At 51.0% G+C, this 21,440-nt stretch overlaps 8 protein-coding genes across 8 annotated transcripts; 6 read left to right on the plus strand and 2 right to left on the minus strand.

The window, feature by feature from the left end:
- Positions 1 to 1,701: 1,701 nt before the first annotated feature.
- AA0111_g12081 (26S protease regulatory subunit) lies at positions 1,702 to 3,201 on the plus strand (the record flags this gene model as incomplete). Its single annotated transcript, XM_028646020.1, has 3 exons — positions 1,702 to 2,012; positions 2,083 to 2,498; positions 2,546 to 3,201. The coding sequence occupies 3 exons, from the start codon at positions 1,702 to 1,704 to the stop codon at positions 3,199 to 3,201; spliced, it is 1,383 nt and encodes a 460-aa protein (XP_028500318.1).
- A 1,205-nt stretch (positions 3,202 to 4,406) lies between these two features.
- Positions 4,407 to 7,308, plus strand: AA0111_g12082 (hypothetical protein; the record flags this gene model as incomplete). The annotated part of the gene is made up of 7 exons (XM_028646021.1): positions 4,407 to 4,628; positions 4,681 to 4,830; positions 4,879 to 4,901; positions 4,952 to 5,004; positions 5,052 to 5,506; positions 5,554 to 7,109; positions 7,167 to 7,308. 7 exons carry the CDS (start codon positions 4,407 to 4,409, stop codon positions 7,306 to 7,308), a joined length of 2,601 nt encoding a protein of 866 aa, XP_028500324.1.
- A 439-nt stretch (positions 7,309 to 7,747) lies between these two features.
- Positions 7,748 to 8,374, minus strand: AA0111_g12083 (hypothetical protein; the record flags this gene model as incomplete). Its single annotated transcript, XM_028646022.1, has 2 exons — positions 7,748 to 7,827; positions 7,888 to 8,374. The coding sequence occupies 2 exons, from the start codon at positions 8,372 to 8,374 to the stop codon at positions 7,748 to 7,750; spliced, it is 567 nt and encodes a 188-aa protein (XP_028500319.1).
- Positions 8,375 to 8,763: 389 nt separating this feature from the next.
- On the plus strand, positions 8,764 to 9,689 carry AA0111_g12084 (hypothetical protein; the record flags this gene model as incomplete). The annotated part of the gene is made up of 2 exons (XM_028646023.1): positions 8,764 to 8,902; positions 8,959 to 9,689. 2 exons carry the CDS (start codon positions 8,764 to 8,766, stop codon positions 9,687 to 9,689), a joined length of 870 nt encoding a protein of 289 aa, XP_028500322.1.
- A 340-nt stretch (positions 9,690 to 10,029) lies between these two features.
- AA0111_g12085 (hypothetical protein) lies at positions 10,030 to 12,039 on the plus strand (the record flags this gene model as incomplete). Its single annotated transcript, XM_028646024.1, has 1 exon — positions 10,030 to 12,039. One exon carries the CDS (start codon positions 10,030 to 10,032, stop codon positions 12,037 to 12,039), a length of 2,010 nt encoding a protein of 669 aa, XP_028500316.1.
- Positions 12,040 to 18,274: 6,235 nt separating this feature from the next.
- AA0111_g12086 (hypothetical protein) lies at positions 18,275 to 18,436 on the plus strand (the record flags this gene model as incomplete). Its single annotated transcript, XM_028646025.1, has 1 exon — positions 18,275 to 18,436. One exon carries the CDS (start codon positions 18,275 to 18,277, stop codon positions 18,434 to 18,436), a length of 162 nt encoding a protein of 53 aa, XP_028500325.1.
- A 338-nt stretch (positions 18,437 to 18,774) lies between these two features.
- On the minus strand, positions 18,775 to 20,363 carry AA0111_g12087 (RNA polymerase II transcription factor B subunit 2; the record flags this gene model as incomplete). The annotated part of the gene is made up of 3 exons (XM_028646026.1): positions 18,775 to 19,554; positions 19,642 to 20,189; positions 20,237 to 20,363. The coding sequence occupies 3 exons, from the start codon at positions 20,361 to 20,363 to the stop codon at positions 18,775 to 18,777; spliced, it is 1,455 nt and encodes a 484-aa protein (XP_028500317.1).
- A 640-nt stretch (positions 20,364 to 21,003) lies between these two features.
- Positions 21,004 to 21,361, plus strand: AA0111_g12088 (hypothetical protein; the record flags this gene model as incomplete). The annotated part of the gene is made up of 2 exons (XM_028646027.1): positions 21,004 to 21,145; positions 21,207 to 21,361. 2 exons carry the CDS (start codon positions 21,004 to 21,006, stop codon positions 21,359 to 21,361), a joined length of 297 nt encoding a protein of 98 aa, XP_028500320.1.
- Positions 21,362 to 21,440: the final 79 nt, after the last annotated feature.

A 21,440-nucleotide genomic window follows, 5' to 3' on the forward strand; every position in this document is an offset into this window, starting at 1 on the left:
CAACCACCTAACGTGACCTCGGCCATATCTTGGAGCTACAAGTCGAATACGAGGAATCTCGTTCAGCCACATTGTTGAAGCTATGCTGGATTTGTGCTAGTTCCAATGTCCTCGCACCTCATACATTACAGCTTACACTAGCTTCTAACAAGAGATATTATAAGAATCGATAGCACTGTAGACTTCTAGACTCTCTGCAGATATTTATACAGCTCTAATACAGTTTGTCGTAGTGATAAAGAAGTACTCTGCTTCGATAAGAAGCAAAGAGAGACAAGATTCAATATAGCAACGACCAAAAAATATCACAACGACCATCCAACATCACCTTGTATGATAGATCATGAAGTTTCTGAGCCGTAGCACCGATGCCATGCAGCGACCTAACATATTTGCTACCGAAAAGCGCAAAGACGTGCGGAAGTAAGTGCTTGCATATGCGACTGAGCACAATTTGCTCAACGTCGCCATTCCAGAAGAGGTTCAGACCAAAGCTCTCGCAGACATGGTCCGAGACGCAGCGTTCCCTATCGAATTGGCCAAGTCTACGTCAGTCGTCAGCGCAGTCTTGTTGGCAACGCGATTTACTTCTGTCAGGCGCAGCCGCAGTCAATCCCAAGCAACGGAGGCACCAGACGAGCGACTAGGTGCTCTCGATAATGACGAACATGTCGCCGTAATTCAGTGCAAAAAGCGTAAGAGTCAATCCATCAACAGTGTCGCAGTCGACGACTATGGCGATAATGACATAGATCACCAAGCCCCAAACAATAAGCGCAATCGCAAAGGTCGGCCCATGATCAGAACGACTACCCAAGAAATGCAAAAAAAAAAAAATGAACGACACCTGTGGGACTCGAACCCACAATCTTTGCCACCGGAAAGCAACGCCTTACCATTAGGCCAAGGTGCCCGAGGGAGATGGATGAAGTTTTGAAAATTTGGATATCCAATATTGTCATTGTACGCGTAGTGTGGTTGAATGCTCCGCTTGCCCCACTGTCTACGTCCTAAGAACAACACACCCCATACAAGGAACAGTCTAGGATGGCACAGAACTAACAATCTCCACCTTACAGCCTGTGTTACCTTCCAATAAGGAAATTTGCAAAGATAGGTAGCGTTGTAGTGTTCTAGGTTTCGTACGTACATCCTTATTGTTCTTAATACGCTCTACTGTTGTAGGTAGAAGTATTACTGTGAAAAGAAATGCTTACTTCTTCTCTGTGATACAGCATACAAACGAGTGTGATAGGAGTCATTTGTAGTGATGCACAGGAATCCGGAGGTAGTCAGTGTTGTTTCTTCTTCGAAAGGCACCAGCGACTACCTCTTGAATGAATACTTGCACGCGCTTTCGTTGTAGAGAAGCACACCGTCGAACCCTAATTTCATGCGCATATCATATACCAGATTTAGCTCATCAAGCAATCACCCTCGCAGACGAACGCGACATCTGTAATACACTATTATTGCTGCAACGTGTTTCGCGACGGATCGGCGTGACAGATGCCAAGACAATCGGAGCTAAGGTGCTCACCGTGCGTACCTTCGTAATCCATAGCTGCCTCTACAGCTCCACATCACCGCCGCACAACAACAACTTCACTATCGGCGTCACTCTCCACAACCACTCTTGCACTCGCCCATCCATCTCCTCTCACCACACCTGCGTAAAGTCACCCAGATAAGACCGCCACCATGTCTACACTCGAAGATCTCGACGACATCGAGCGCCACGAGAAGGAAGAGAAGAAGGACGATGATAAGAAAGACGGAGACAAACAAGGAAAGAAGGCCGATGGCGATGCAGAGATGGAGGATGCGGAGCCAGAGGAGGAGCAGCTCGACGAGGAGATCCTCAACTCAAGCACACGAGACATCGTTGCACGAAGGCGGTTACTGGAGAATGACATGCGCATCATGAAGAGCGAGTACCAACGACTCACACACGAAAAGGCCTCAATGAACGAGAAGATCAAGGACAACCTAGAGAAGATCGAGAACAATAGGTATGACATCTATGTGACCGCTGTCGGCCCCGCGTGGCGGTGTTTCGAACAACAGACTTACATCTCACAGGCAACTGCCCTATCTCGTTGGAAACGTCGTCGAGATTCTTGATCTGGACGTCACCGAAGAAGCCGCTGAGGAGGGAGCAAACATCGATTTAGACGCCACCCGCGTCGGCAAGTCGGCCGTTATCAAGACCTCTACGCGACAGACCATCTTCTTGCCCCTCATCGGACTAGTCGACCACGAGAAGCTCAAGCCCGGTGACCTCATTGGTGTGAACAAGGACTCATACCTCGTTCTCGATACATTACCCGCAGAGTACGACAGTCGGGTGAAGGCTATGGAAGTTGACGAGAAGCCGACTGAGAAGTACACTGATGTCGGAGGTCTGGACAAGCAGATTGAGGAGCTTGTCGAGGCTGTAGTCTGGCCTATGAAGGAGGCTGAGCGATTCAAGAAGATTGGCATCAAGGCGCCAAAGGGTGAGTAGCTCCTACGCTCATTCCGCGACTACAACTAACCATTACAGGTGCACTGATGTACGGCCCTCCTGGTACCGGAAAGACCCTTCTCGCGCGAGCCTGCGCTGCGCAAACCGACGCCACGTTCCTCAAGCTCGCCGGTCCACAACTCGTACAGATGTTTATCGGTGACGGTGCAAAGTTGGTCCGTGACTGCTTCGCTCTGGCGAAAGAAAAGGCCCCCTCAATCATCTTCATCGACGAGTTGGATGCCGTCGGTACAAAGCGATTCGATTCCGAGAAGTCCGGAGACAGGGAAGTTCAGCGAACCATGTTGGAGCTGCTGAACCAGCTGGATGGTTTCGCCTCAGACGACCGTGTCAAGGTCCTTGCTGCGACGAACCGAGTCGACGTCCTGGATCCCGCTCTGCTACGTTCTGGACGTCTGGACAGGAAGATTGAATTCCCGCTACCCAACGAGGAGGCTCGCGCACAGATCATGCGCATCCACTCGCGGAAGATGACGGTTGACGACGCTGTCAACTGGCAAGAGTTGGCGCGTAGTACCGACGAGTTCGGTGGTGCGCAGCTGAAGGCTGTGTGTGTCGAGGCTGGTATGATCGCTCTCCGGACTGGTCACCAGAAGATTAGTCACGAGCATTACGTTGATGCTATTGCTGAGGTGCAGGCTAAGAAGAAGGACACGGTCAACTTCTACGCTTAAGGTGTGGTTGGATGGTGGTGGCTTGCACTCGAATGCCAGGCTTGTAATAATACTTAGACCTTCAGCATAGTACCATAGCGGGAATGACGATTACGAATAACAAGGTTGGGTCGCAGTCATCTAGTGTGGCTTTTGAGTCGGATGCCTCGTGAACAGCACACTTCATGAAGAACGAGGGCCGCACACAGTACGCCTACTTCTATCATGATACTCACGATGACTGAATCAGTTTCCAACACGACAGTCACCCGAAAAGAATGTGACAGAATGAAGGCTGACATTTGCAGGACCTGGGTGGATGACAATCACCGCGTGCTGGAGCATCACGCCAGCACTACGCCTCAACGACATCTGCTTCTTGCTTATGATTATCATCTCAGACATTCGCGAAGCCCAACTCAAGACGAATATCTTCCTGGTCTCAACCCCCAACGGTGATTGATAGCCTGAGCTTCAGATCTTAGCTAATGCAATTGCACAAGGCTCGCAGATGCCGACATCCTCCGGATCGTCGCCTCGCGCACCAGATAATCCAAAGTGACTTGCATGGAGGCAACAAGGCCGAGCCATGTCGTGGAGTCGCGCTATGCCCACACGTTCTCGAAGCGTCCCTGCATTCCCGTCAGTGGATTTGGCACGCCCTTCCTCGCCACTCCTCATTGGCTCACATGCTAACCACCCAACCTCGACCATCCTTACAATACCACCTCAACACCAGGCACCTCACACCCACGCGCAACGACACCTTTCTTTGATAGGCCGACCGTTGTCTCTTGTCCCCTTTGAGATCTGGAGAAACTCTCGGTTTTACCAGACCCTGCATAGCCGCCTCTAGCGGGGTTGTCTACGAGAGGCAGTTCCGTAACGTTATGGTAGAGTGTTGGTGAATCTGCGGTGCAGGTTGCCAGGCGCCGTTTCGAGATCATCAGAACATGTGGCGAGCTCCATTGGCTGATAGCTGTCTGAGACATGAAGACGATGCCTCGCCCAGTGGGGTGACTGGTCTACCATCATTTGGACATGCAGTATGACGAACCCGAAGTCGGAATGATGCCCATGTCTCTCGGAATGCGTTCTCATATAACCCCTCCATTGTGGTTGTGGGGTTTCTTTTTTGCTTTGTTGTGTTTACCTCTTTCCCTTCGTTCTCTTGTCTGATCATTGCTTCGAGCTGTCTTGTCTTGTCTTGTTGCAACGTCGCAGCTATGCTGGGCCTTTCAACCTTTGTTCCGCGTGATCCGTTTCACCAACTTACTGTTACTCTGTGTGTCGTCGGCGTGTTTCTTGCCGTCGTCTTTGCTCTTGCGTTCAGGCCAAGGAGTAAAGAGCAGGCGCCGAGCACGTTTGAAGCATACCTCAAATTCATCTATGGGTGCTTCTTGAAGCCTCATACAGGCGACGGATCTGGGAGCCAGCAGGATGCTTTGGTGAGATTGACGGAACGGGGGAAGTTTGGATGTTGTCTAACCGAATGAATAGGAAAGTTTCTACAAAGCTCAGGCTGATGTCTACGATGCCACGCGCCTTAAGCTTCTCCGGGGTCGTGAGGATATGTTGGGGCTGGTCGCTGCGCAACTGAAGCACCGTACAGAAGCGAACTTGATCTCGCAGCGCCCTGTCTGGGTTGATGTACGTAGCAATAAGGATTCGGGTTGGTTGATATGCTGACAAGAGTAGATTGGCGGAGGAACTGGTCACAAGTAATTGCACAGTCATCAACTTTAAGATTTGCTACCTAACAAGAGTATAGTGTTGAACAGATGAATGCTTTCGTACCAGTGGCAAGCTTCTTTCGCGCAGTGTGTGAGTCAGGCTGAAATCAACAAGTAGAGCATTACTTATGATCGCAGATGTCGTCGACCTCTCTCCTTCACTGTGTGAGATGGCCAGGAAACGCTTTGCCCGCCTCGGCTGGACAAATGTCAAGGTCATCTGCCAGGATGCGCGTGCATTTCGCCTTCATGAACACGAACCGCAAGCCTACGAGCGTAAGGAAATAATCTCCCAAGGTCAAACTGTTCGCGACCTCGACGAGAATGCAGATGCCGGTGGTGCTGAGCTCGTCACCATGAGCTATGCCTTGAGCATGATACCCGAGTTCTACCCCGTCATCGACTCGATTGATAGCTTGATGAGTCCTAATGGTGTTATCGGCGTTGTCGACTTCTACGTACAGAACCAGGTCGACTTCATGGGTAGAAACTACATGGGCGGTGCTATCGATCGTCACTGCATGTGGATCTCACGTGTATTCTGGCGGACATGGTTTGAAATTGACCGCGTAAATCTTGAGCCTGCGCGACGAGTATGTCGGTTCTCTGCAATACAAGAACAACTTCTGACAGTTCGTAGGATTATCTTGAGTACCGGTTTGGCACGGTCCTCAGTATCAATGCTCGCAACAACTTCTTCGGCACTGGCATCAAGCTCCCTTACTTCATCTGGCTTGGCTGCTCGAAAGAACATGGCGCATCTACACAGAAGCTTGCCGAGATCGATGCGGCCGCTACCGAATCGCCCTACCTTACGGCTCTTGACCTACAAACAGGAGCTACACAGACGGACGTAGAAGTACATTCAAAAGCCTACGAATCCGCAGTCGTGAACCTCCAATCCAGTCTACCTCTTCCAGCAACATGGTACCAGAATCACCACTGGCGCATCCATTACGATTCCGCCCTTCCCAAGCATACCCGTTTCAACAACTCCTACATCTACGCCTTCACCTGGGAAGACGACGTAGCAGACATGCGCCTTCTCAAACCCACTTCCAACGACGTCGTCCTTGCTATTGGCTCAGCCGGCGACAACATCCTAGCCTTTTGTCTAGAAAACTGCCGCCGTGTCCACGCCGTCGACCTCAATCCCAGCCAAAACCACCTTCTCGAGCTCAAAGTAGCCGCCTTCACAGCCCTTCCTTACCAAGACGTTTGGAAACTCTTTGGCGAAGGCAAGCACCCCGACTTCCACAACCTCTTGATCCAGAAACTCAGCCCTCACCTCTCGTCCGAAGCTTTCCAGTTCTGGCTGCACAATGGCCCGTCCGTCTTCTCAGCTCGTTCGTCAAAGGGTCTCTACTACTCTGGTGGCTCGGGCAACGCCATCACAATGTCCGCCTGGCTCTTCCACATCCTAGGCATGACATCCGACGTCCGCAAACTCTGCACCGCACAAACCCTCAACGAACAACGAGAAATCTGGCAACGCTCCATCAAAACCGTTCTCCACTCCAAGATCCTCACCTGGGCCATACTCGGAAACGAAAAGTGGCTTTGGAAAGCCCTCGGCGTCCCACCCGCCCAACGAGCCGTCATCGAAGCAGATTTCAAGAAGACGGACGATTTCGACGTGCCATCATCGCCGTCACAACAACACGCGAAAAAGGATTCGGCGGCCGACTACATGGCCTTCCACGAAGAACCCTCCGACGATGCCCTGAAAAGTAGCAGCGGAAACGCAATCTACGAATACGTACTCAACACCTTCGAGCCCGTAATCAACACAACGCTCCTCTCCACATCAAACCACTACTACCTCCTCACCCTCCTCGGGCACTACACACCCACCTCGCACCCCACCTACCTGTCTCCCAAATCCCACGTCAAGCTCAGTAAACCAGCCGCCTTCAACGGCCTGCGCATCCACACGGATGAAATCTCAGAGGTGATTAGTAGAATGAGACCGGCAACGTTGACTATTGTCGTCGTCATGGATAGTATGGATTGGTTCCCGCCGCAGGGGAACCAGGCGGTCAAGCAGATTAGAGCACTGAATCGCGCGTTAAAGGTCAAGGGGCGGGTGATGCTGAGGAGTGCGGGGTTGGAGCCGTGGTATATCAAGGTGTTTACTGAGAACGGGTTTGGGGCTAAGAGGGTGGCGGTTAGGGTGCCGGGTAGTTGTATTGATCGGTAAGTTTTGATTCCCTTGGTAGCGGTGGAGGGTAGTTTGCTAACGTTTCGATAAAGTGTGAATATGTATGCGTCGACGTGGATATGCACAAAGGAGGCGGGGATTGGACATGAGGATGTCAAAGCGGGGTCGCCGCGGCTGAGGAAAACGAGTTTGGCTGAGTTGAAATTGGAGGCTCCTGCTCTGCGTATGGAGTAGGCTTGGTTTCCTGCCTCTCTCGGCCTCTTGTTTGTGGCCTTGTCTCATAGCATGGGTGGGCTATTCGTCGTTCCTTTTCTTTTCACATCAGAGCTGTTCTTCCCCCAACATTAGTCGATCTTGTTGCTAGATACCTAGAATTCATTTCTTTGCGTGCCATGTTCAACTGTGCATGCGTGGATAATGGTGTTTATCTTTTCTCAATATTAAAGATATAGCATCTTGGCATGCTTCCTGCTACGTGTACACATCAGCCGTTATCGTGCCAGCACCCTCTCCTTATAGCATAGCAACCCCGAGTTGCGGACATGAGAGCCCGAAGTCTATTGCCGACCTAAAAGAAAAAAAGTGCCCATGTCTTAATGATAGCCTTCCCTCCCAATATAGAGGACCATAATCCGACGAAGTGAAAGTAGACGGTCGGTCGAAGTCGAACGACTTAGTTGGCGGAGTACCGTGTCTTTCCGACGGTAAAAGGGACGTAGCGGTACTTGATCATATGCTGAATCTGTCGTCGCACTAGAACGCTGTTAGCCTTGCCCAATACTCGTGTGAATGCATGTCCGGATTCCCACTTACTCGTCAACCCAAAAAGAATCAACCAGTACACCACCAGCACCGGCCAGAAAACGGGCAGATTGAATATCTCGAACCAGCTGCAGAAGAATCCAATGGCAATGGCCTTTGTGGTTGAGTACCAAAACTTGAATTCGGGCAGCCTCCTCACGAAAGGCCTAAACTCCTGATCCTCCTTGGTAGGCAGTCCACTTGCGCCCGCGGTCCCGTCTTCCATGCCCTCATCCTGCTCGAGCGCGGGGTCGAACTTGGGGGACAGGAAGGCGAGGAAGAGGTTGAGGAGGTAGATGCCTAGCGAGTAGGCAACAATGTACCAGCCCTGTGCGAAGAAGATGCGCAGGCCGAAGAGGAAGAAGAGGAAGCCTGTGCCGCCCCATCTGTAGGGAGTGTACGGCGTCGACTTGTCGAGGTAGGTTTGGAACATGCGGCCGTATTTTGTGGTTTGCGCCGTGACGGCGCTGAAAGGGGTGTCTGGTTCGGGGGAGTCCATGGCTGTTGTCGCTGTCTCACTTGGAGGTGTGGGGTGGTGAGATGGAAATGGCGACGGCGGGGAGTCGAGTGTGTACGCGCGGGGCGATGCAGGTGGGTGAAGAGGCGACGTTCTTGTTGAGGGAATCGTGTCAAAAAGTTCAACGGCGAACATCAATACGTCGCAAGGCTGGGGCTTAGATCGCCGCCCCCAGCGCTTGGGCCAACGTAGCTTCCCCTAGCGTAAGGTGGGATGACGGGCATCTTTTGGCGGGCGTTGCGCGACTTTGCCGAGGTGCCGATACTACCCATTTGTATGGTAGCTTCTGAGCTCATACATCCACTCTTCCGATGTAAATACTTGTTGCCTGAGCTGGACTGCAAGTCGAAGCTCAATTCACTACACTCAAGATGCAGGCACTACGATCAGCACCGAGAGCGGCGTCTCAATTCCGGTCAACGGGTCTACCCAGACTCCTAAGGGGATATGCCACGCAGAGGTCATTCGAGCATCTGCTTGTGTCGGAGGCTAAGCCTGGCGTTGGCTTGAGTATGTTACCATCACCATACTCTCTGAAACAATTGTATCTGACCCATGCCCCCAAGTCCAAATCAACCGCCCCAAGGCCCTCAATGCCCTCTCCACCCCACTCATCCTCGAGATCAACCAAGCTCTCCGCGACTTCCAAGCCGAAAAGTCCATCGGTGCCATTGTCCTCACCGGCTCTGAAAAAGCCTTTGCAGCAGGTGCCGACATCAAAGAAATGAAGGACCTCACTTTCAGCGACGCATATGGTAAAGACTTTATAGAATCCTGGTCCGACCTCGTCACCTTCCTCAAGAAGCCTCTGATCACGGCTGTGAACGGATATGCGCTGGGTGGAGGCTGCGAACTCGCCATGATGGGCGACATCATGTACGCAGGCCCCAAAGCCGTCTTCGGACAACCCGAGATCAAACTAGGCGTCATACCTGGTGCGGGTGGCTCACAGCGTCTGACCAAGGCGATTGGAAAGTCGAGGGCTATGGAGGTCATTCTTACCGGCGACAACATTACTGCGCAGCAGGCTAGCGAGTGGGGGCTTGTTAGCAAGGTGTTTGAGACGCCCGAGGAGTGTGTAAACGGTGCTATTGCGACGGCGGAGAAGATTGCGGGATATAGCCAGATTGCTGTCAAGGCGGCCAAGGAGGTCGTGAATAAGAGTCAGGAGCTGGGTATTCGGGAGGGTGTCGAGTATGAGAGAAGGGTTTTCCATGGGCTGTTTGGAAGCGAGGATCAGAAGATTGGAATGACGGCATTTGCAGCAAAGGAGAAGGCCAACTGGGCAAACAAATAGATATTGATGTGAAATTAGTAAATGGACATGGATGGACCTCGTTTTGAATAAAATCGTGTTTGAATTACAGAGCCTTCTTCTCTATTCTCTAGTACCGTCATGTAGAACACCGTAGACCTAGACTTGGAGCTTCCATTCGCAAGAGTACACGCCGTCGAAATGGGACTATGCATGCCTCGGCGCCCCTCGATAAGCTTATCGGCAGCCACATGATAACCCGCGCACGCGCGTGCGTAGATGACGCGAGTCGCATGTGGGGAAACTGGAACATTACCATCTGACATGCCATGCCGCTGCTCATCCAAACATCTTGCACCCCACATGTAGAACATCACCCACCATGGACACGACACCGCCATGGCTACGCGACGCCCTCAGATTCGCTCTGACAGCGACTGCGTCAACCGAAACCCCGTGGTTCGCACACGACTATGACGCCTTCAAAGCGGCTGGCGGCGGCGACCTTACCGATCCTGATGACCCGGGCAAAGACCCGCGGTTCCGCAAACTGGTCGAGGCCATATTGTTCAGTCGGAGGTTTCTGAATACGTATAATCTGGTGTTGCTGGGTGTATTGGGAGTGTTTACTGTGTGGCACTGGGGGGAGAAGGTTGTATTGCACAGGCGGAAGAGGCGACGGATAGCGAAGCAAGCTGATGGGGCCGCGCACGAAGAAGATGAAGTTTGGAGTAGCTCGAGCAGTACGATTGAAGGAAACGCGACACCCCCAGATACCACCGCCGCCGCGAAGAAATTAAACTCCGCCCATGCCGATGAATCAAGCCCTCTCCTTCCCGTCCCCGAGCGATCGCGACCGCAACGAAAGAGATTTGGAATATGGACTCCATACTACCTTGTCAAATCTCTCCTCCAATACCAACCCCCGCGCATCCCCATCGTCAACAAGACCCTCCCCACAAACGCCGTCTCTTTACTCGTCGTCGCTTGGATAGCCCTGAACATCTTTTACAACTTGTACCGCATGCCACTCTCCTTCATGTACCTCTTCGTCTTTGCCGACCGCTGCGGAATCATCTTCATCGCAAACCTCCCGCTCCTCTACCTCCTCGCCGCGAAGAACCAGCCGATAAAACGGTTGACGGGATATTCGTACGAGAGTCTGAATATCTTCCATAGAAGAGTAGGGGAGCTGGTGTGTTTGGAAGCGTTCTTGCACTTCCTCGGCATGGTGGCCACATGGTATGGCATGCTGCGACATTTGGGTTTCACGCTGGCGAAGTTCCTATTCAACCGGGTTGTGCTGTTGGGTTTGGCAGCGCTGGTCGCGTATGAAGTGATTTACTTTACGAGTCTGGGCAGCTTCAGGAAGAGGTGGTACGAGGTGTTTTTGGGTCTGCACATTGTGCTCCAAGTTGCTGGCCTGGTTTTCCTATGGTTCCATCACCATACTTCGCGGCCGTACGTGGGCGTGTCCCTTGCCATTTGGATTGTTGACCGCGTGGTTTATCGCATGTGGTTGAAGTCTAGCACACATGCTGCTACGCTCACGGTCCTTGAAGACGACGAAACACTCCTCTTATCCACAAACTGGCAAGTCGATACCAAGAATAAGATAGCCGGGGTCCTGGGTAGCAACATGAAGCAAGGCTGGAAACCAAACGAACACATTTTCATCTCCGTACCAAGTCTGTCCCGCAAACACGCTATCCAATCTCACCCTTTTACCATCTTCTCCGCCGCGCCAACACAAACTCCAACGTCGATGCGAGACGACCACGAGGGAAAACATGCTTGGTTCTCCCTCCTAATCCGCCCACAGGCCCCATCAGGCTTCACACACACCCTCCTCCAGCACGCACGACAATCCCAGCTCTCAACAACCCAAGACCTACGTATCCGCCTCGATGGACCCTACGGCTCGTCCTACGCCCTCGATCTCCTGGAATCCTCTTCAACAGCTATACTGGTCGCAGGCGGGTCCGGCATAGCAGTTGCATACCCCCTACTCTACGCTCTCTTACATCCTAGATCATCACAACATGACCCCGAGACGACTTGTTCGTCATCAAAGACTACTCTGAGAAAAGTAAAGTTGCTGTGGATAACACATTCGCCTGACCATAGGCTTTGGATTCCGGAAGATAAGTTGAAGGAGTTGGAGGATTGGGGCGCGGATGTGGTTATTTCGCCGCCGACGAGTTTGGCGGGGAGGCCGGATGCTGGTGGGATTGTTGGGGAGTGGGTGGAAGAAGAGGAGGAGGAGGGTAAGAGGAGTGGGGTTGTGGTTAGTGGGCCGGATGGGTTGGTGAGGGATGTGAGGAATACGTGTGCGGGGTTGATTTGGAAGGGGAGGGATGTTAATGTTCAGGTGGAGAAGTTTGGTTGGTGAATTTTATTGACTTGGAGTTATTGTATAGAAGGCCTCTCGGTTTCTTCATGAGATTCAAATGTTAAATGTCGCTGATTTATAGCGATTGCATGCAACATCATCCGAGATTTATTGTGACATTGATGACTGCTGCACAGCCTTCGACAGCGTGCACCGGAAAGGTAACTTGGCTCGGCACAAGAGACTCAAACACAGTGGTAGAGTGTATGTCTGTGAGAACGCCTCGTGGAGTCGCTCACTCTCCTAGCTGACTTCCTTTACTACCGTGGTTCTTGACGTGGTGCCGTGGTTGTTGAAGCTGCTGGATATTGTTGTGCTGCTAGTCGTCACTCTGTTAGCTTGATGTCATCACGCTTCTAATTCTCACCGATCTATTCTCCGTACTGATTGAAAAGAAGGGTGGATGGCAATTATGACGAAGAAAGAGATCAGCAGTGTGTACCCCTTAGTTTTCTTACATGTCTAGAATTCTATGGAGGATGAAATTTGCCTACCTAAGTATGGCAATGCGTCATATCATTGCAGCAGGGGCCTAAACTACACAATCTCCTTGCTGAAGTCCAAGGCGATCGTCAATACTCATCTGGCATCATCGATACATGGTACCGTCTATTCAGAGATGTCTAGGCTCCTAGTCGTTGTTAGCATTACCGGCAATCCTGGCCGCGCTGTCCCCTGAGTAAGTTGAGGCTCTGGAGGCACAGTCAACGCTATGCTTTACCACCGCAAGCTATTCATTAAGATAAATAGGCTGTTTGAAATCTACAGCTCTCTCTGCTTCTGAAAGCTGCTGCTGCTACGTTTTTCAACAATCTGTTCGCGTATTCTCCGATCACGACATTGAGTTGTTTGTTATTAGCGGCGAGCGCATTAAGTGGGTAGGACGCAAGGTTGAGGTTACAGATGGGCTCGATTTACCAGAGGATGTTAAAGAGAATCCCTGATGGGAGGGCATTGAGGCAGTTTATAAGTAAGTTAAGACAGTCGCGCGACGATGTTCAGCTTCGGTCATCCTCACGCGTTGCATTTGCTTTCTGCAATCGTCTCATCCAGCACTTCGGCATCCAAAAAGGACGATTGCGTAACCTTTAGCAGCAGATTAATTGATTAACTGTGGTACGACACCTGGTCTAAATTTTCGCAGCAGGATCATGCAAAAGGACTGGAGTAAACGGGCGAGGGACAAACATGCGCCAGCCCCTAATGCCGGTTAGTGTGCACCTGCAACGTAGACCCCATATGGCTAGCCTTATGTTTGTCAGGCAGATCTTGGAGAAAGCCTTGGGGTTGAGGCCGCGATTGGCAAATGCTGGGACCTAGCTGCTGTAAGTGAGTCCGCATCGATGGCAGAGTCTCCAGGGAGAAAAGCGGCCATAATGGTTGGCAAAAAAGGTGTTCCTTCTTGATGAAAGCTGAGCGCCCAAGGGTCGTCAACGCAGCGAGCCCTAGCTGTAGTGCTGCGTCCTGCATGGCTTACAACCGTATCATTTCTCACACCAAAGCCTTCACGAGTGTCACTGCTGCCACGACGGATACTAAACTGCAAGTTCCTTACAAGAGGCGCGGCGAATCATGACACAAGTGCAGCATCTTCAAGTCGCATCTCTGAATGACACCGCCTGATTGACCTATTCCTGCCGTGCTGTGCCACCCGGGGCTGCTGAGAAAAGCAAAAGTTGATACTTAAAGTTGCTCAGACTGGCCCTCCACAATACGACAAGCTGCATCTGTCAGGAGATGGAAGGCTGGATAACTTATTTCTCGAACGTGAACTCGGGTCAAAGTTTGTCGTTGCTGGCACGCTGTGATACGTTTGTATGGGCCGGACACCTGGGCTGGCTTGAGGGACTCAAGGCGGCCAAGGTGGGTTGAGGCGGCCAAGGTAAGTTATGTCCACATTAGCCGCCTCGAGTCCCTCAAGCCAGCCCAGGTGTCCGGCCCTGCACAACGTTTCCCGCATGCTTGCCATTGCGAACAATCAAGACGCAAACATAAAAGGACCAAATATTATGGTTGGTAGTCCGAAATCTCAGGTCATAGCAAGGTAAGTAGCCGTTTGACGCTGGAGAATTTCGCGTTGGTCAAACCGCCTTGAGACTTGTGACAATGAGGACTCCGCTGGGAGGTGTACCCCGTGCACGGCGCACTTCTAGCGATAAAGGAAGCTTTTGTATCCCAGTAGCATTTGTGATAGTGTAAGACGCTGGTTCGTCGCAAGAGCTCACTATTGTTGGCTGTAGCCTGTAGCCAGTGCCCAAAAGTGAAGTGAAAGTGCAGTTTGAAGACGCTACTGCGGCAGCATGACTGACGATTGAGCGGCAGGGCACTTAATCTGCACGTCAGACGGCGCCTACACGCTCACCTGCCATTGCGACCTCCGGTCGCTCAAGCTCCAAATTGCCTAACACCGTTCATTGCCAGTTAGAATGAAGATTCGGATTCTAATGCCAAGACGCTAACGCATCAACCCAGTGTATGCACCAATGAGCTTCGAGCTTCGAGCTTCGAGCTGCTAGTGTCCCAGCGCTGGCTGTGTGGCTCATAGAAGGGGAATCCAACTTGATCTGCCCATATCTACCTGCTTGCCCCCTCTCCGCCCGCAGGCTGAACATCCCAGTTCACACATTTCTATTTGAATCACTCCTGCAATACGATGGTATTCCTTATCTACTGACAGCACTACCATGTTATACAACAGAAACGCAACAATACATTAATTCCAGCTTCCTTCGCCGTCTGCTCTATTTGCCTTCGACTCCCTCTCATGCTGTAACCTTGCGATAGCAGCTCATGAGATCTAGCCAGGACGAGTGGGTCCTATCATACAAGCTCCTCACCCCAGCCTTGCCGCTCCTGCTCGACACACTTGTCGACCTCTTCACGGAACTCTGTCACTGTCTGATGCAACTCAGTCGCCCCTCCAGCAAACGGGATGTCTGATACCACAGGTCGTGCAGTTGGAATCCCTCCATAGGCCTCGGACGGAAGACCACTCCTCGCCTTATTCCGCCACAGACTGATCGACGACCAAGTCATACGGCCCCGCCTTACAATCGAATGGAACATCCGTTGAGGGAACGCTATATCCGCCATACCCACCGTGGATGCAGGGGTCCGAACTGCATCTGACTCATCGTTAGTTTTACCGTAGGTAACTTAACCCACATGCTCTTTCACCTTCAAACACATTCGTGTCGCTACTACTAACTATCCCTTCACGAACCTGATCTGTAGGTATTTGTCAGCCTGATCGACCCCACACCACCACCGCTTCCCGACTCCATTCGCATTCATGGGTTGGCAGACTCCGCTCGCCACTCGAAGGTGCAGTTGCAGGCAGAACTGTACACTTGCTTATTACCGACATTGGTTGTGAGCATGGCGGTCTCATCACTAGTCTTTGTCGTCGAAGCTCAACATGAGTCACACAACAACGATGGAAAATACCGTGTGTGATGCAGAAGACGCTCCAAGCGGCTCTTGTGGTAGACTGTCTTGGAGGGAAAAGTATCTCACCTTTCCTTCCCTGACTTCTCCGCTTGTAGTATGTCACCAGCATGAAAACCGCTGCTATGGCTGCTGGAATGCCCACGAGTAGAGCTATCAACTCGACAATGTCCCCTCTTGACCACCCTGCTCCCCCGGAAACGTTCCTAGGCTCTGTTGCCATATTCATATGAAGACCTGCGTCAACCGTTGTCAGCTGGTCGAACCTACGGCTAGGTTCCTGCCCTCAAGCATTCCCAAGGTCTTCTTCAACTTACCTACGCGTGTAATCTTAGTGCAGTACCTTCCCGTTATGTCGTGGTCGCCGACAATGTCTTCTAGTCACTGTTGTATTGCGTCAAGCATATAGCCTCAGAACTTCGGAAGGTCTGAGTGTTTCCCCTTCGGTAGAGGGGGATGACAGGCCTATCACGCCTGGGAGAGGATCGTACTAGCATGCGAAGCTATGCTTCTTGCCTCCAACTGCAATAGGTCGCAATTCTCCTTGGCATCAACCGCAGCGCCTGAGTGAGTATGGCGTTCACATCGAAGCCTATCGAGTAATAGCAACGCTTTCCTTAGTCACTAGATTCTTTTGACCATTTCAGCTACATTGTCACTTTTCCATAACATAACATTTCCATCCGGCATCTTTCTTCATCGTTACACTTCCGTTCGACATTTTGTTCATTCTGTGTATCTCAAAACGCAGCACACAAAGCCCGCGAAGACCGACTTCCGATGAGACATGGTTTTGCCTTCCACACCGTTCACCTGCTCGAAGATCAGCTCACCGCCATTCTATGCATCTTTTTCGCCTGCAGCCAGCTTGCTTGCAGGATGATGAAAGCTTCACTTTCATCAATACTGCATTAGCTCTTCCGCCGTTATCGAATCTCTCTGAGTGGCAGGCCAATCGAAACAAACATTTGCATCACAACGCATTAGTAGGTCTGCCTTGGTGCCCGACGAAATGTTGCCCTGTTGCCCTTCTACTTTACCAGAGTCTGCCTTGTTGCCGTGTTCGGCATGCAGAAGGACGTCTCGTCACCTTGCATACGTTGAGGACACGTCAGCTGTGGCGCAAGGCTATCTGCACTCGACTGGTCCAGAGTGATACCCCTCTTTTTCAATTATGCAGCCCACCGGTGAGTTTCGATCAGGTGTTTTGCGCGAGAACGAGCGATATTCCACAGACATCATGGCTCTGCTGAGGATGGTACTGGCTAGTAGATTGTGGCTTTGTAACGAAAGCGAAGAGCATCGGTACGGCAAGGCGTAGTCGCTTCAAGGATACACGAATCCGACTTCACCTATGGATGGTGCCCCGTATTAGAGAATCTGAGACAGCCTAGAAACAGATATAAGTACCTTGCCTGGGTATCTACCAAGTTATTAAGAAAAACTTCATCGTTTCTTTATTCCAATACCCTTACCTAGTATTGACCCGAGGTTCGGTACATTACTATGAAGATTACACCGACTTTGGAAATCAGAATCATGTTCAATCGACGCACTACTTTCCTATATGATCCGGACGGAAAGTCATTGGATTCAAAAAGAAGTTTTGTGCTACCCCGCTGAGCATCTACATACTGGGCCGATCGTCATTGTGGCATATATGCACAGCCTATCAGACAGACTGCCGCGTACGCTGACGTCGAAAGGCTAGACGGATTTTGAATTTTAAACTCTTGGAAAAGACGTATTGTTACGACAAGCCCCAAGTCACCCCGAGTATTTTACCACAATTTTGCATCTACATTCCTCTACCAAACCGAGCAAGGGTGACACAAGATTGTAAAATCAGAAATGGGACAGAACACGTGATGATTGCAAGGCTAGAACGGAAAGCCAGTCATTCAGTCCGAGGCACTCGCTTATCCGAGTGGTCTTTCATCACGTATCGATGAGGTCAACCCGCAATGCGCATCCAGTGTTCAAAAGGACTATTCAGAGTCTTGTTGTGATGGGAGATCGTAGAACAAGGGACTGAAGATACCACCTCATACAAGGAAAAATTAGACATGCATAGAAATAACAAGGTATACCTTACAGCCTACATTGTCTTCTAACAAGAAGACTTGTTAAAATAAATAGCATTGTAGTCTTCTAAGCTTTCTATTTATGTCTGTACAGATCTAATACGCTTTGTTATAGTAGGAAGGATTACTCTGCCCTAAGAGATGTTTAGTTTCTCTTTTCGATGTAGTGATACTGATGTATGGATATCTCGGCTGTCTTGGAGATCATAGTGGAGGGTAAGAATGAGCAATGCAAGGTGAGAGCAGCCTTGATCCATTTGGGCTGTGAGGAGACAATCAACAGCAGGCGCTCTTTCCCGTGGGCGCTACAAGATCAGTAGAATACATAGGATAAGAAACGTCATATCGCATTACTCACTACTCAGAGAAGACCGATACATCGACTCCAAACGTGTAACATAGACGCCAGTCATTGCAAGGTAGCCTACAACGCCAATGTCTGCTACTTCTAAACGGTGAATATCGTTAAGATGTTCGTTAAAAACTCACTGTGTGGTTATCGGGAGTCGAAAAAGTCCGACAAATATGTGGTTGAGTTGGTCACAAGAGCTCAGGACCCAGAGATCCGTAAGCTCGCTGTCGAAATGCTCAATAAGTATCATGTGGAAGTGCGCGCAGCCCAAGAAGATCCCGCCAATCAAGAGCTTTTGAGATTGTTAAAGAGAGAACTGCAACCACACTAGTACAACAAATTCCCTAATGACATGCTAGAGGTGATGGAAGAGAAGCTCGCAGTCAAGGACGGAGCGCTGCCGACGCTCATGCATATGTTAACCGGTGTGCGCATGGAAGACTTCAAGGAAAAGAGCAAGAAGAGGATTTCAGGTGATTTGGCGCAACTTGAGACACTGAAGAAGAGGGCCTGAGGCTCAGCGTGATGGACCTGGCGAAGTGGTGGTATACGACGTTATGCATGTCCAAGATCGTTGATCGGGCCGTAGGAAGTAGACACTCCTCTTGCACGATATCGTCGTTTTAGTCAAGGTTGTAAGAATGCACGGAGATTGCTCTCTCTCAAACACACGAGAACGAAAAGTAACAAGTTCTTATCATGGTATATATCTCCCACAGTGTCACTCGATTCCATAACGTGTAACCCAGACGCCGGTCAATCGACAACCTACCCCCAACGCCAACACCTGCTACTTCTAAACGCCCATGTCCATGCTCCTACCCACCCGTATCCTTCTATCCCCTCCACACCCTACCTCCCCGCCCTAGCACTCTCCCTACTCTCCTTCTTCTTCCTCAAATACGCACTAATCTGCTCGACATGAGAAACAAAAAAGCACCTCCCAGCATCATTCTGCCAAACCAACACACCCAGCGCACTCGCATAACCAAGAACATCCCTATACTCTGCATCGCTACCAAACTCGCGCATCAGATAGCCCGTAGTCGTTTCCACTCTCTCGCCTTCATATTCCCATAGCCGAATCTGATCCATGACCGTAGGCGGGATATACGGAACGGTCTTCTGCATCTGGGGATGCGCATACGTGGTTAAATAAGAGATGATTTGCGAAGAAGTGATACCCGACTGTACAGCTTTGTGAACAGATTCCTTTGTCAACTTACCCGACACGAGATTGGGAAAGCGGTGTTGGAGTTTGGTAAATAAGCTCAGAATGGCAATTTGGATCAGACTGTTTGTGTAGGCGTAGAGGCGGTAGTTTGTTTCGATGATGATGAAACCCTTGTTTGCGGCGGCCGAGGGACCTGCGTTGCCTTGGTTGGCTTGGGCAATGTCGTTAGAGGAGGCGGACATGGCGCTGCCCGAGTCGGAGGTTAGGGTTGTGGCGAGGCGGGTTGGGTAGAAGGTTCGTGCGTTCTTGTCGGAGCGGTAGATGAGGCCCATTGAGGAGAGATCCTCGAGCATTTGGGCTTGTGTAGGCGAGAGGGTAGATGTGGAGTAATCTTGGCCTAGTTCAAGGGAACCGAGCATGAAGAGGAAGGACAGGACTTCGGTTTCGGACATGCCGAGCTTGATATTTATGTTAGGATCGTTTTCTGGAGGTGTCGACTGGTTCCGAAGAGGACAGTCGTCACAGGGGTGAGGTTCAACACTTACTTCGTTCGTCATCTTCAGATACACGATCAACAAACTCCAGACCTGCGCATTCGTCTCTTGCAGCACAAAAGAGAAACCATCTTTCGTGATTCTCGGACTCCCATGTACAGTCCTCACAAGATCACCAGTATGTAGCAGCTTCTTCGTTCCAGGACCGACCTCGGCTCGCGAGATACTGTCCTTGCTGAGTCCAGCCGCACCGCTAACCAGATAGTACAGTATACCCTCCCACTGCGATCTCGAGTATTCGTCCAGGAAATCTACGCTCAATCGCTTTCCGCCACTCTCTTCTCTAGTTGCTGGGACACCAAACGAGCGGTGCGTACCAGAGCCCTCGAGGGCATTTCGTAGGCTCTTCTGGAAGCCTGTGCTGATTGTCCATGCCATAGTGCCGTCATCTTGTTTCACTTGGGCGATAATGTGCAGGCGTTCGAGAGTAAAGAGGGCTTGCTCCTTCTCTCTGCGGGCGGAGGGCTTGAACCATGCGTCGAGGTCGGTTACGGGGAAGGACGAGGGTCTGTAGAGCATTGCCATGACTATGGATTTGGCTGCGACTTTATTAGCTCCACTACATCGCTGCATTGTACGCACTCACCAAGATGCGGCAGCATGCAGCGGTACACCGCCAACACAGTCGAGGGCTGCTCATATAGCCTCTTATGCGTAGCAATAGGCAGGCCCTCCAAGTATTCCAGCGCCTGTGCAGACGACGAGGCCGACATCGTGGAGGGATGTGGAGGAGAATATGTCGGTCTACCGCCGTATTATCATATTCGGAGGAGAGAATATCGCGAGATCGAGCAAAAGAGACGCGTACGTCGCGCCTTTGGTCTGCGCAAAGTGAAGTTGCAGGGCAAGCAACCAAAGAAAGTACTTGGATGACGCGCCGAGCAAGCGGAAAGCTGACCCCACAAATTCCGCTCCACCCCTGTCTAGCTTCCGAGGTACGTGAGGTAACTGCCGAGCGGAACCACGACATCACTCTTCGCACATTGAGGAGCAAGGACCGAATATGCCGGCATTGAAGTTTGTGAGATCCGTGAGTATGCGCGTGGTGGTAGAAGTATATCGAAAATCGATCCTAATCAGCCGAATAGGTCTGGGAATCTTTCCGAGCCAACTCCGGCCTGGAGCCAAGGTACTCCTCGTACCCTGATAGCATGTCCACAACACTAACAAACCATCTTTTCTCAGACTGTTAGATGGTGTGAGTAGGCATTCATCATTCGAAAAGCTCACGTCTGACCCTGCGTTTAGCTACGAGTAACCTCGGCAGTCCCAGGACGTGTCAAGTTTGAGCTGGACATCCAGAAAGAGCATACAAACAGACTCAACATCCTTCACGGCGGCACCATAGCCAGCATGGTCGATCTCGGCGGCTCCCTAGCAGTAGCCTCACGCGGTCTCTTCGCAACCGGTGTTTCCACTGACTTGAACGTGACTTACCTCTCTTCAGGCGGCAAGATTGGGGATTTGATAAAAGCCGAAGTGACGTGTGATAAATGTAAGCCTTCTGAAGTCACGAATGCTACCCGGGAAGGACTTTTGGTTGACATGTCACATAGTCGGCAAAACTTTAGCTTTCACATCCATCGCCTTCAGTAACAACAAAGGCGAAGTCTTCGCACGAGGAAGTCACACCAAATACGTTGCGTTGGCTTGGAAGGACCCTAACAACATCGTCGAGGAACTTTCACCAAAACCGGAGAAGAAGGACTAGGTACAGCAAAGACTTGGTATCAATGTCCTAACCTGCATGTGGCGTCTAATTATATGCTATGGATATGCACGTTTTCGTT

This window comes from Alternaria arborescens, assembly GCF_004154835.1.
Source record: "Alternaria arborescens strain FERA 675 chromosome Unknown contig_66, whole genome shotgun sequence".
In the NCBI taxonomy this organism is placed as follows: Eukaryota; Fungi; Ascomycota; class Dothideomycetes; order Pleosporales; family Pleosporaceae; genus Alternaria; species Alternaria arborescens.